The sequence below is a fragment of the Squalius cephalus genome (genome assembly GCF_949319135.1).
Source record: "Squalius cephalus genome assembly, chromosome: 3".
In the NCBI taxonomy this organism is placed as follows: Eukaryota; Metazoa; Chordata; class Actinopteri; order Cypriniformes; family Leuciscidae; genus Squalius; species Squalius cephalus.
In genome coordinates, this window is record NC_137124.1 from 51889133 (window position 1) to 51902882 (window position 13750).

At 34.9% G+C, this 13750-nt stretch overlaps 2 protein-coding genes across 2 annotated transcripts; one reads left to right on the forward strand and one right to left on the reverse strand.

Moving 5' to 3' along the window:
* Positions 1–858: 858 nt before the first annotated feature.
* ppp1r15a (protein phosphatase 1, regulatory subunit 15A) lies at positions 859–3752 on the reverse strand. Its single transcript, XM_079866613.1, has 3 exons — positions 3501–3752; positions 2344–3159; positions 859–1370 (listed from the first exon to the last, which is right to left on the reverse strand). The coding sequence occupies exons 2-3, from the start codon at positions 3139–3141 to the stop codon at positions 1155–1157; spliced, it is 1014 nt and encodes a 337-aa protein (XP_079722739.1). The 5' UTR covers positions 3142–3159; positions 3501–3752; the 3' UTR covers positions 859–1154.
* Positions 3753–5601: 1849 nt separating this feature from the next.
* LOC307156141 (leucine-rich melanocyte differentiation-associated protein) lies at positions 5602–12911 on the forward strand. Its single transcript, XM_079867361.1, has 5 exons — positions 5602–5677; positions 8842–9093; positions 10911–11093; positions 11192–11269; positions 12102–12911. Exons 2-5 carry the CDS (start codon positions 8876–8878, stop codon positions 12244–12246), a joined length of 624 nt encoding a protein of 207 aa, XP_079723487.1. The 5' UTR covers positions 5602–5677; positions 8842–8875; the 3' UTR covers positions 12247–12911.
* Positions 12912–13750: the final 839 nt, after the last annotated feature.

Genomic DNA, 13750 nt, shown 5'->3' on the forward strand with positions numbered 1-13750 from the left:
CTTCAGGATCTCGCCAGAAGTAGTAGGTCATCCGGGTACTTTTTGCCAACTCTTTTATGAATTCCATACTTGTTTTTTAACACACTGTTTTTCGCCCACTAGGGAAGTATGCGATTTCTGATGCAGCCTCTTACTTCAGCAATAAAACCAAAAAATGAAACAAAAATGTGATGCCATTTTTGTTTATTAGTATGGTTGAATTGGATTATTGAAGTTCAGCAGCAAAAACATTAGTTAATAATTTATTTGTTATTTAAAATATTTAATTACAGGTTTGTGTAATATTCTGAGTTTGCATTTCAATACAAAATCTGTTTTTGTGCAAGTGAGATGAGTAAATGCATGCTCACATTAGTCTAGAACTGCAATAACATGCTTACAATAACATGTTTACACAGCGCACACAACGCCTCTGCACTTACTCACAATTTTTCTCGACATGGGGACGGGGGAGAGGTGTCAGTCAATAGATGGGAAAAAGTAAATTACTTTTGTACTTGCTTGAAAAAGTAACTTGGTAACTTTGTAAAAGTAACTTAAAGTAATCTGATTACATAACTCACATTACTTGTAATGCATTACCCAAACACTGTTGATACTATGGTGGAAAGGTGACATTGTGAATGGCTGCATGAAATGTTTCTATATTTGTAATAGACTGACATTTTCTAGCAGTGACATCAGTGTAACATTCTGCTTCTCAGCAAAAAAAAACCTTGTGTGTTATATTTGTAGTAGTTCAAGTTCATGAACATTTTATTTGTCAAATTCATGCAAATGTGGATTTGAAATATTTAAGTATTGAAAAAAAAAAAAAACCTATGCATAGAAAAAAAATTCAACTCACAAACAACAGGATAAATGTTGGAAAAGTTTAATATTTTTCAACTGCTACTCTATAAAATATTCAGTGTGTAAAGAATTACAGTGTTTTGTAGAACAACACAATTATACATGTGCAAATATATGAATATAAAATATTATATAAAATGAAACCACAAAAAATTTAATTCACCACAATATTGAAAAAATATAAATAACACAGTAAAAAAACAACAACAACATTCAGTGTTCGGAGATAAAGCACCAAAAATCACAGCATATTTCAAACATCTACTGCTACGTTATGTTAAAAAATACATCAAGCTGGAGTATTACGACAATGTTTTTCTCTGAAGTCTCTCCCACACGCTGGCTCTGTGTTCAGGTGTCAGGCAGGGTTTAATAACATTCTCAATGTTCTCCACCCTTCTTCTGAAACGCTCTCGGTCTCTGGCCATCTGCAGCCAACAAGAGCCGTCCCGTGCCTCCCTGCTAGCAAAACTCCAAGCCACCAGGGGGTGTACAGTCACCTCATCACTGAAACACACCTGAAATAAAACAAAAGACAAAAGCATGTTAACCTTTTTTTTTTTTTTAAGCATGTTAACCTTAAGCCTAGTTAGTCATGCAGCACGAGTCACATGTCACATGACATCCTGACTTACAGGAACTGGTTTGACTACTAGCTGCCGTCAGCTGTTGTCATGGAAGAGGGATGATTTAGTGTTTTCAGCCTTCTTATAGCAACCAATATATGAATCCCTGTTTGTTGACTTTTTCTTAAGGGCATTTTATGTCCGGCATCTTCTTATCTTGCATAACTTCTGCTTTCTTTTAAAATTATCTATAATTTAGAATACCATAAATACAGGTTAATTATTATCTTATTACTGCTCATTTATTAAATGAACACTGTTGTGTATAACAATATTCCTGTATCCGCTTCCAGGTTGTGGAACCAACTTCCAGTCAAAATTCGGGAAGCACAGCCTCTTTGGATTTTTAAAACACATTTTAAAAACTTTTTTTAAGTTGGCTTATAGTTAATTGTGGTAATCATCACTGGTTTCTTGTTTTGTTTGTTTTTAATCCACCTATGGATATGATTTATTTATTACTTTTGTTGATTTAATCTGTATTTTTTTTTTTTTTTTACTTTCCACTGTGAAGCACTTTAAGAAGCTCCTTTAAAGGCGCTATAGAAACTAAAGAAAAAAAAGTTATTTTATTCATTTAAAAGTTTGTTTCCATTGGTGTTATGGTTAATTAAAACTTAAAAACTGCTTTTGTTAGCTGAAATAAAATAAAATATTCAATGAAAAACTTAAAAAAATTTTTTTAGCTTGGCAACTAACTGAAATAAAAACAAGTCTAAAGTTTAACTATTACTATTAAACTAAAACTAACTAAAAATAAATCAAAGCTAAATATAAAAAAAACTGAAAGCACATACAATTACTAAAAATAATTCAACATATGAATAAATACTATAAATAACACCGGTTTCCATGAAATGTTTACCTTCTTCCCTCCCTCCTTTGAGTTTGGTTTTGGATGACACTCTTCTGGCCTTGTAGCTGGTGTAGGTTGAGCTTTATTCTGTGAGCTCAGAGTTAGTTGGTTCTGCTTAGTGTTTGTTCTGGAGCCGGTGGACGAGCAGAAGCTCAGAGGGTTGTAGGGGTCATTGCAGTTGAGGAAGGATTCCCAAAGCTCAAGGCTCTCAGCTGATGCCTCAGAGTCATCATCATCATCATCTGACCATTCAGAATCCACATCCTGTGGCTCACAGTCTTCCTCTTCATTGTCCTCATCATCTTCTTCCTCATCAGTTTCTTCATCAGACTCCCATTCTGAGAGTCTGGCTTCATCATCTTCCTCTTCATCCGAATCAATCACTGAGGATTCCCGCTCAACAGCAGGCTCGATCAACTCATCCTCATCATCTGACTTCATAACAACCTTCATCTCTGGATCCTGCCCATCCCAGATTTCCCTCTCCAGGGCCTCCACACCTCTCTTCTTCAACTCGCCGGTCATGGTCATGTTTTTTCCCACACAAACGAAGAAAAACATCTTGGAGCAGAAAAGCTTTGCTACACTCGTACAGCAGTTCATAACTCTTTGGATGACCTGCCACAGATGGAGTCTGATCTTCATGATGGACGTTTTGCGATTATAATTAAGATGTAGATCTTCATGCGTTCCAGGTTTACTGGACGAAAGCTCAGGACTCATCTTGGATTGCATGAATAGAGCTTCCTGAGGTAGACGGCACTGATATGGCAGTGGACGATGTGGGAAAATGGTGAATGGTGCCATAATCACACTCAACTCAATCTGTAAAAAAAATTAAATAAAAAAAACACCATAAAACAATCAATATTTTTAATTATATAAATGTTAAAACCAGTGAAAGATTTCTCAGTCCTCAAAAGGGTGTTTTTTGCATTGTTGCTACAACATACAGTACTTATGACACACCAATGTGACACAGCCTGCCTTTTACTGCGTGCTGTCTAATACATAACAATAAAGAAATACCCATAATACCATGGAAAAATGATAAACCATTGTAAATATGTTTAACTAAATTACTTCATTTATTGTAGGCTACATCGAATAAAATATTTTCATTTTCTAACATCACGAGCGTTAATAGACATCTACAAGGTTCTTACCTTTGTGAGTTTGTCAGCCTGTCGCTTGGCAATCGCTCCAGCGAAGATTTGGTTCTCCAATGTTCAATGTACTAACGTACCCTAAAACACGGTTTGAGCAATACGACGACTTCAATTTAAACATAAACTCCATGTTCGCTTTGTTCATCAACATCTCGCGCTTGGTTCGTATTTCATGTATGTCATTATTCTTTGCCGTAAATAGAAATGCTGCTGTGAGTGACGGCGAGTGTTTATATAAACCGTGATGACGTTGTCACGCGGAGGCGGGACTTGCGACTGCTGGGAAATCACGTAGCCCACGTTTCGTTACGTTTCGAGAAACTCCTGTGGTGGGCGGGGCTTGGCCAGCAGCGTCTGGTTGAGACTGGATTGCATCATACCCTAATAAGGAAAGTGAAGTCCAGAACAAAACAGTCTGGAGGGTGAAACTGTAAACAAAAACATCTATATCAAGGGGACTTTCTTTAGGGGATGACATTATGATTTTAAAGTAAAATGGAAATGGAAATGGGAAACACCAAAGAAGCCTGCATGGGGTCCATAAACTAACCCTTAATTTTCTTTTATATCGTAAAATGTATTGATAAGCATATAGAGGTAGTAAAACAGATGAGCCACATGATGCGTCAAAGTAACTCAGTGGCCTGTGACTAACAGTACACAGTGCCATATACACACAGACACACACAATAGAATAAAAATGCAATAAACATTAACTCAGCAACATAAAATGTAAGCTAGCATAAAAACATCCTATAATATGGGATACACAACTCATGAAAAAAATAAGAAACAAATAGGGGCTTTTGAAAACAGCTTTTGCACTCTAAATTATAGCCTAATGTGAATTTTTACATGACTAAAATATATATTTTTTTTTTTTTTTGCAAAAGCATATATTATCTTGTTGGGCATAATATAGATTTCAAATGAAAATGATATAACAATTAATACACTAAAAAATTAAACCGTGATTTTTACGGTAAAAAAACAGCAGCTGTGGTTGTCAGTAGCCTACTTTACCGTCAAAAATACGGTAGCAACGTTATTGGTTTTACAGACTTAACTTAAAATTTACAATAATAAACCGTAATTCATTATCTGTTATATTGTGAATTTATCGTCCTATTGAAGTATTAATAGCTGTTTTGTACCATTGTAATACACTGATAACCAACAATCACAGCAGTGATGAGAGTCACATGATCAATCAAAGCTCATCACAAGAAGCAGCTCTTACACAAGCAATGTAATACTAATATAATAGAAGCTGCACAGTCTCATTCACACAAACATTAAACACCATCATGGTAACACACATGAAATTTTAAAAATGCAATAAACATTAATTTAACAACATTAAATGTAACATAAAACCCTAATGCACATAACTGATTAGAACAAACTAGAAAACTATGAAGAAACATAGTTCTTTTAACAAAAATAGATCAAATGTGAAGTGTCACGCAGGGAATTGTGGGAATGTCAATTTACGTTTTTTCACTGTAAATTATACAATGAGTTGTTCTTTTTCACTTTCAAAAACTGTAAATGTAACGGTATTTTACAGTAAAATTACATTAAATGTACTATTAGATCTATCACAGTTATTTACCGTAGGCTATATAGTACGGAAACTTTCTGTTAACCAATTAACAGTTTTTCACTGTAGCATTTTTACCGTTAAAATCACGATAATTCTTTACAGTGTACTTTTTACAAAAAAACAAACAATTTACAGTATTTAACAATACATCGCCATATATTATTTCATAGACTAATATTATTCTGCCAACTTTCTCTCCTAAAACCTGGCACTATCAGATATTTATGATCTGTGCTGTTTCAGATCCATCTAACTGTTTGTAAAAAAAAAAATCCTTGCAGCTCAAACTGTTCAAGAATTAATTCTCAGGAGGCCATGCTACACAAATCATTCATTGTGAAAAGAGTCAGCTATGAGTTAAAAACTGGCACTGTTTTTAGCATCAGCTGCTTCATAAAAGCTGATGACCTATTTTAGACACTTTTGTGACGTTCATGTGAACCCCATAAGGAAAGGGTTAACAGGCAATGTGATTATCCCATCTTGTGATCCCATTTCCAGCCATGAAAGAAGGTATTTTATTTGTGCAGGACGTATCTCACCACTCACTGGAGAGCTGCTAACCCCGGTAAGTGTTAAGATTCTGACTATAGGAATTCCAAATGCGGGATTCTTGTGACTGTATGAAAAAATGTTACTTACCACTCTTTATTGGCATCTCTGGTTCCATGCAGAACCTTTAACATCCATGGAATCTTTCTGTTCCACAAAAGGTTCTTTATAGTGGAAAAAGGTTCTTTACATTTTTTTCAAATGTTCTTTACAAGAAAAAAAAAATCTTTTAAAAACTGTTCACTGAATGGTTCTTTGGGGAACCCAAAATTGTTCTTTTATGGCATCACTGAAAAAAAAAAAATCCTTTTTGAAGTAAATATCACAGGGGTGATTGAAATGACTGCACTTTTTTCTGTAATCCTATATCTTCTTCACAATTGTGGTTGATTCTTAGTAACATAAGGATTTTTGCATCTGTTTTGTGCATGGGGAAATTCTGATGAATGATGTTAGTTTCTGATAATAATATAAAAAATTAAAAAAACTGTAAAAAAATTGCTCCAGATTTTAAGAGCAACTTCACATTCAAATACCATTTAATGTCATTGGTGTTTTCTATGATTAATGAACTTTATTTGGTCATCATGTTGGCCGCTGAATCTTTCCATTTGATTCTATGCATCTAATCATGGATTTGATAGGATTTATTTTTTTATATTTGATGGTGACCTCACATTACATTGCTTTAATTTTCTGGATAATTTCTTTGTTAGAATGTGAATTCACATTTCATATACCCTTTTAATAGCTGATTCTTAGCTAATAATAGCCTATTTGGTTTAGGCAGAATAACTCCATTTTTATAGACCTATTCATGCTATGTCTGGCAGTATTCAGAAAATATTTTGACATTTTTGAGCAAATGAACAATGCAAAACATAACACTGAGATATGATATGTCATCCAGTCTCTAGTCTCATTCACTATAAAACAACTGTTACTTAGAAGAAATTGCTAGTAACTTTCAGTAATAACAAATGAATGGCAAGTACACTCTTAAATAATTCCTAAAGGGGGGTTTCACAGTGATGCAATAGAAGAACCATTTTTGGTTCCCAAAAATTCTTAAAAAAAGAAAAGTTCTTTGTGTGAAGAACATTTTAATGCAAGTGTAATTTTAACTTGGATGCAAGTTTTAGTGCAAGCTCAGGGGGACCGTGCTTTTGTGGCAACTCCTAAACTGTCCGTTAGACAAGCCTTTTCACTGTCTGGTTTTAAAACCCACCTTTTCTCCTTGGCTTTTGACACCTGACATTGACATTTTGTTTATTTATTTTACTTATGTTTATTTTTCATATGTTTTATGTTTCTTGATTTGTTTTATCTGTAGTATATGCTTTACATAAAGTATGTATTTTATGTTTTTTTGTTGTTTATTTGTCCGTACAGCTCTGTACAGTACTGTCAACTTTTTGACCAAAACGGTTGTTTTAAAGTGCTTTATAAATCAAGTTTGATTTGATTTGAATGATCTAAAGGACCTTTTTCCAGTAGAACCTTAAGTGTCCATAGATCTTAAAGTTCTTCATGGAATTCCCAGAGATGCCAAAAAAGACCTTTATTTTCAAGAGCGTAAAACATCAAATTTGGAAATAGAAAGACTTTAACAGTATGTTCTTATAAAATGCACAGTAACTACTCCAATAATCTTTATTTACATTTACAACTTTTTTACAGCGTGGTTACAGCAAATGTGCTGAGACTTTTTGGCAAAAACTACCAAATATCTAACTAAAAATAACTGAAACCTTAACTCTTTCCCCGCCAAACACGGAATTTTCCGGGTTTCTGTGTTTTCACTGTTATACGGTAGGGGGCGCTATGACACATCTCCTGAAAGAGTACTAAATCTCCTGCTCAAAACACATGCAAAGAAGACGCAGAAACAAGGGCTGCGTTCCAGTCCACTTTTAGACACACACTTGCAAACTTCCCTAAGCACTTCCCCTCTGGGGAATCCCTGCCGCCATTTTGAAGTGCATTAAGTGGACAGGGGAAGTTTATATGGACAGACCCTCGCTCCCTTGATTTTGAGTACTTCATATACATTTCGGGCAGCTGCATATACCACAATGCAACACGATTGTGATGTCAACGCATATTGTGTTTAATTTACCCCACCACAAACAAATCTATAGTAATTATTAAAAAATAATAATAATAATAATTAAACAACTCTACACACCTACACGTAGAATGCGGCATTAAACAATTTTGTAAGGGAAAATGTAAATAATAAATCAACCCCATAGTGGATTTCAAGTGATCAAGGGCTTAGCACGTTCCAATTCAGCTTATTGCAAAGGTTCCGCCAGTAGTGGGCACTCATGCAACGTAAGCAATGACGTACATCCGAGTGAACGAGATGGAGGGAAGTTAGCGAGTGAAGGGCATGACAATTTTGGACTGGAACACAGCCAAGCTATTTCATAGTCATATGCATATGTAAAATAACGCGATCATCCAACACTATCTCACGACCAATTCGTACGAATTCGTACGAATGATAAAAAGTTGGCTAATTCGTACGAATTCGTACGACCTCACTCGTACGACCTCACTCGTACGAATTTGTACGATTTGTCTAAACCCACGTGATGGGTAGGTTTAGGGGCGGGGTCAGGGGTAGGTAATTCGTATGAATTCATACGAATTGGGCAATTCGTAAAATATGTACGATTTTGCAAAAATCAATGCAAAAGTGAGGTCGTATGAATTCGTACGAATTAGCCACCTCGTAGAATTTGTACATTTTCCCGTGAGATCAGGTTGGATCATCAACATCAAACAGCATATCAAATTTGCCTAATGTTGCTGAATGAAATGTCGACCCAGGACGAGCTATAGGACTGTGAAGCATTAGGGGTGTTGATGTAGGCCTACTCGTTTTACTCCATCTGTGTTAGATCATTTTTCTGTGTCCGCTCCATTCTTTGAAAAAAAACTTGATTTTCTCAGCTTTTTGCTCAAAATGTTGCTTTTTTAAATGAAACATAGATATATTCAAGTGTTGATTTAAAAAAAATGCATGAAGCTAAAAGCTATCTTTTTTTAATATATTGCATGTTCGGATGTTCATACAACAAAATATTCTGGGGGCCATTTATTTTAAAATGGCACCTTTTTTAAAAACGCTGGCGGCGATAGAGTTAACATTCACAAAACATATTTTTACAGAGTTAAGAGGTCGATCAGCTCATTATGTGTCCTGATGCCGTGGTGGTGGGATGCCGACCGTATTGAAGAGTGTGAGAGCAGTGACATGGAGACCGGGCCCCGGCCCCCGAGCCCTGCTGGTCCTGCTGTGGTGTTGGGTCCCCAGAGGCTCTCTTTTGCCTACCAGGACCTCTTGGAGATTCCCTATGACACCATTCTTCAGCATCAGGACACTCTGGAGGTTCTGGACCTCAGTTACAACTTGCTGGATGAGTATCCTTTTGGGAATCAGATGTCTTGGTCATATGTTCAAAATGTTACTAACATTATAAGGTTTTCTTAACTATGGATAACTATGGTAACTATGGTTACAAGGACATAGAGCTTTTTTTTTTACACAGATTGCAAAAATTGGAATATTAACTGTAAAGCTTGGCATGAAATGGCATTTTTTTTAAATGGAACATTTTGTTGCATTTTCAAACAAAATCAAAAAAAAAAGTTAGCATTTTTGTTGAGTATATTTGATAAATCAGGCTTTTACGGTTCATCTGATATAGTGAGAATATGGAGCTCATACTCGAGGAGGAAACAAACAGCTTCATTTTATTCAGAGGCCCAAAATGTAAAAATTTATAATTTAGTGCAGTTGCCGATATTTATTTGGCCAAAAAGATAAAAGTCTGATTTATGTAAAAAAAAAAGTTGCTACCTTAAATTTTTAAGTACACTCAACTTATGTTTATGTCATTTCAACTTAAATTACATTAAACAGACTTTTTTAGTTCAATCTAATATAACATAAAAAAGTTAAAAATTGCTTAATTTATTTTGATGAGTTAAGCAATGTAAAAACATATGTTGTCATAACTTATTGATCATATCATTTTTTTTACAGTGTGATGTAAATAAATGAGATCATTATAGTGTAGATATCAGTTGTCACTCTATATCACCCAATAATAGGCCTATGTTTTAGGAAGATGATATTTAAATGCTTAGTTTTACGATTAAGCTTTTCTATAGGCTAATGCAACACAATACAATGAAGATTGAGATATGAACAAATAAAGTTCCTCAAAAGCCTGATCATATTTAGGCCAATACTCACATTGTAACATGATTTTTCAACAAAAAAGAAGAAGAAAAAAAGAAAAGAATGATGCATATATGATCAACAAGTAAACCTAAGTTGCCTCTGTCCATAAATGTCCGTAAATGAAATATTTACTTTAAAATCAGTAAGCCTGAAATCACGAGCTGAAAGGGAGATGTTTTTTTTTTTTTTACGATTAGGCCAAAAGGCATTTTATTTGCTTAATAATAATAATAATAATAATTCGTTACATTTATATAGCGCTTTTTCTGAGACCTCAAAGCGCTTTACATAGAAGGGGGGAATCTCCTCAACCACCACCAATGTGCAGCATCCACCTGGATGATGCGACGGCAGCCATATTGCGCCAGAACGCCCACCACACACCAGCTTACTGGTGGAGAGGAGACAGTGATGAAGCCAATCAGTATATGGGGATGATTAGGAGGCCATGATGGACAGGGGCCAAGGGGCAAATTTGGCCAGGATGCCGGGGTTACACCCCTACTCTTTTTCGAAGGACATCCTGGGATTTTTAATGACCACAGAGAGTCAGGACCTCGGTTTAACGTCTCATCCGAAGGACGGATAAGACTTTTTTATACTTAAAAAAGTATAAACTATCAATCAAAGGACAGAAGGCATGTAGAAGATTGTGAACAACAGGTGTTTCAGCAAAGTTTTGATCACATTGATAAATTAGAGGCCTTAGAAATTTGTGTTTCAAATATGATACAGGGTTAAAAACAGATCTCCATAGAACCTCTTCATTGCACAAAAGGTTCTAATAGCAAAAAAATGTACTTCGGATGATTAAAACGGATGATTAAAATGTTCACTGAAAGGTTCTTTGAGGAACCAAAAATTGTTCTTCTATCTATGGCATTGCTGCAAAAAAAACCCGTTTGGAACCTTTATTATTTTAGTAGAAAGGCTTTTAAACAAGAACACACGCAAGCTTATCATGTGATTGCCCTTAACCGAGCTGCTGACGGAACCCTGCTCTTTTGGGGGGTCTGGAGAAGCTCAGCACACTCATCCTGGACTGCAACAACTACAACGCACATGTCAAATTCCCCTACATGCCCAGCCTCACCACCTTGTGGATCAACAAGAACAAAATCAGCAACCTGCCCATTATTGTGGAAGAGATCTCCTGCAAGTTCCCAAATATCAAGTGAGTTCACCCATTCACCCAAGAACATGCTCAGTAGACATGATCATGTTTTCTTTACACGTGACTTCCAGTTATTGACCTGTTTGGTTTCATTGTAGAATTCTTAGTATGATGAACAATGAAGCAGCACCCAGCTACTTTAATGGAGGCAGTCGGACGCAGTATATCGATTACAGGTAAGCGTGAGAAGAACCCAGGTATGAAATCTGATCTGATCAGCCTGTACTTTTTGGTCTGTTTTTAGAACTTCAAAAGAAGTGCACCTTAGCATACTTTAAAAAAAGAATAGTTATTACAGAAATAATAAAAAAGATATTTAAGTGTGAATGTTTTCAGACAAGTAGGATTTAATTACATCTTTATATGTAATTTCATAATTCTGTTTGAAGTTAAAGCGTACTGCTGAATATACTGACAAGCATCTATGGTCAACTATAATATACTTTAATGTCATTTTATTAAAACTTGCATTAAGTATATTTGTAATTACACATTTGTAATAATGAAGTTCCAATTAGTAGATTTAAAATATTAAAACTTTAAATGTAATATTAAATAACACACTACAGTTAAAACGATAATCAAGTACTTTACATGTGCTTTAGTATTTTAGTCAGTACGTCAAAATAAGTGTACTTCTTTACAGCATGACAAAAGATTATTATTAACATATTTAATGTACATTAAAGGGAAACTTTTAATTTGACAGTATGAAGTGCTCTTTTTAAGAAACAGTCATGAAAGTGTACTATCTTTAAGCATACTTCAAGTTTTTGATCATATATTTTAATATTTGAAGTATACTACAAGTGAACATTCTAGACAATTAAGCAGACTTATTTTTCACAAGGGTATACTACCATCTAGTGGTCATGTTTTGCTAAAGCAGATTTCAGTGCAATAACTAACCAAGCTGTGCTGTAGTATTTGTGCCACCAATCTGATTCTGATTCAATCTAATACATAGAGTCCATACTAACTACTAATACGTATATCTCTCTATGACAGGCAGTATGTGATCAGTCAGATATCCAGTCTGGAGGTGCTGGATGACACAGAGGTACAGGTAAAAGAGCGGGAACTGGCCCGAAAGACCTACAGGATGCAGAGAATCAAAGAAGGCCGCAGCAGGAGGAAGGAGCTTCATCGCTAACAGAGAATTGTTCATCATTTCACACGCTTTTCCCGAGATGTATGCCAAGACACTTAGTACTATCCCACAACAATCCAAGCGTTCATTCCAGACTTCATGAGCTTCAAAGCTTGTTGACAGGAAGTGAATTTACTCATGCACCAGATCATATTTCAACTTGGATTTGAAGAATGAAATGGCATTGGAAATATTTTTACTGCTTTTTTTTCCTTTTTAAAACAATGATTTGAACAACAATAATGATCTGCATAACAATGAGGAGTTTTTAAATAAATACTGCATGTAAAACAATTCAAATCAAACTTACTTAAATATTTAAAGTAACTGCCACACACTTTTTATCTAGAGAAATCTTTTAATAGTATAGACTACTAAAACACAAATTTGATTGAATGAGACACATTCAAAGCCACTGTAAATACGGCACACGATTTGAATTCTGTATTATTGTTACAAGCTTATGGTTAGCCTACATGGAAGAATAGAATCTAACTATTAAACTATTAAAGTCAACACAAATTCTTGATTTGTTTTGTTTGTTATGGAAGAATATTCCGTTTCATGCTGACTTTAATGTGACATGTTTTAAAGCAACCGCAAACAGCTTATGTTTAGGATTAATGAACTATGCACGGAGGAATAAAATGTAACAGGCCTAAATTATCAATTGTAGCCTATCTTCATTTGTTGTTGACACTATTTTATAACAGCAATATGCCCTAATCCAATTATATAGGTGCAATCTAGCTTATTGCTTTGATATCACTGCTGCTAAAGCAGATTATTGATAGCAAATAAAAATTACACGAAGGCTCTTGTGAAAAAACAAGTCAGGTTGGCAAAATAATTGCAGCCACCAATTTCGCCAACAGCCATTCTGATAACCGCTCCGTAGAAACCAAAACATGTGCTATATTTATCTCTGTTGTGATGTTTTAGCATCTTCATGTACAGTATGTTCTTAAAAACAATCAGATTACAGTTCCCTCCCCTCATATAGGCCTAATGCACTGCGGGAAGATTTGTTACTGATCATGTTAACAGACCTCAAATTATTTTTGTAGCTATCGAATTCATGCACATCTCCCAGACCACTAAATTATGTAAGTGTGAAAAACTAATGTTAAACACGTGCTTTGTGGTGGTTATTATAGAAGCAATGAACTAAATATGACCTTTAGCACACATTCATAACAGAGCTAAGAAACAGGGCAGAACCGCTGAATCATTACCGTAATACACAGAATAAATACACACAATTGTTGAATGTCTTTAATGACAAAAATTATAGTGTAGAAATGTAAACGTATTTTATGGCCAACCATCTGTTTATAACTAAATGCTATCTTTTTTATTTTTTATTATTAGTAAGAAGTCAGTTTTCCATTTCACTTGTACAACGACGTAAAAAATCAAGAATTTTGAGAATAAAGTAATACAATTTTAAAATTAAGTAAAAATTATTAGAATAAAGCAACACACTGATGATGGCTTAGGCTGAAAC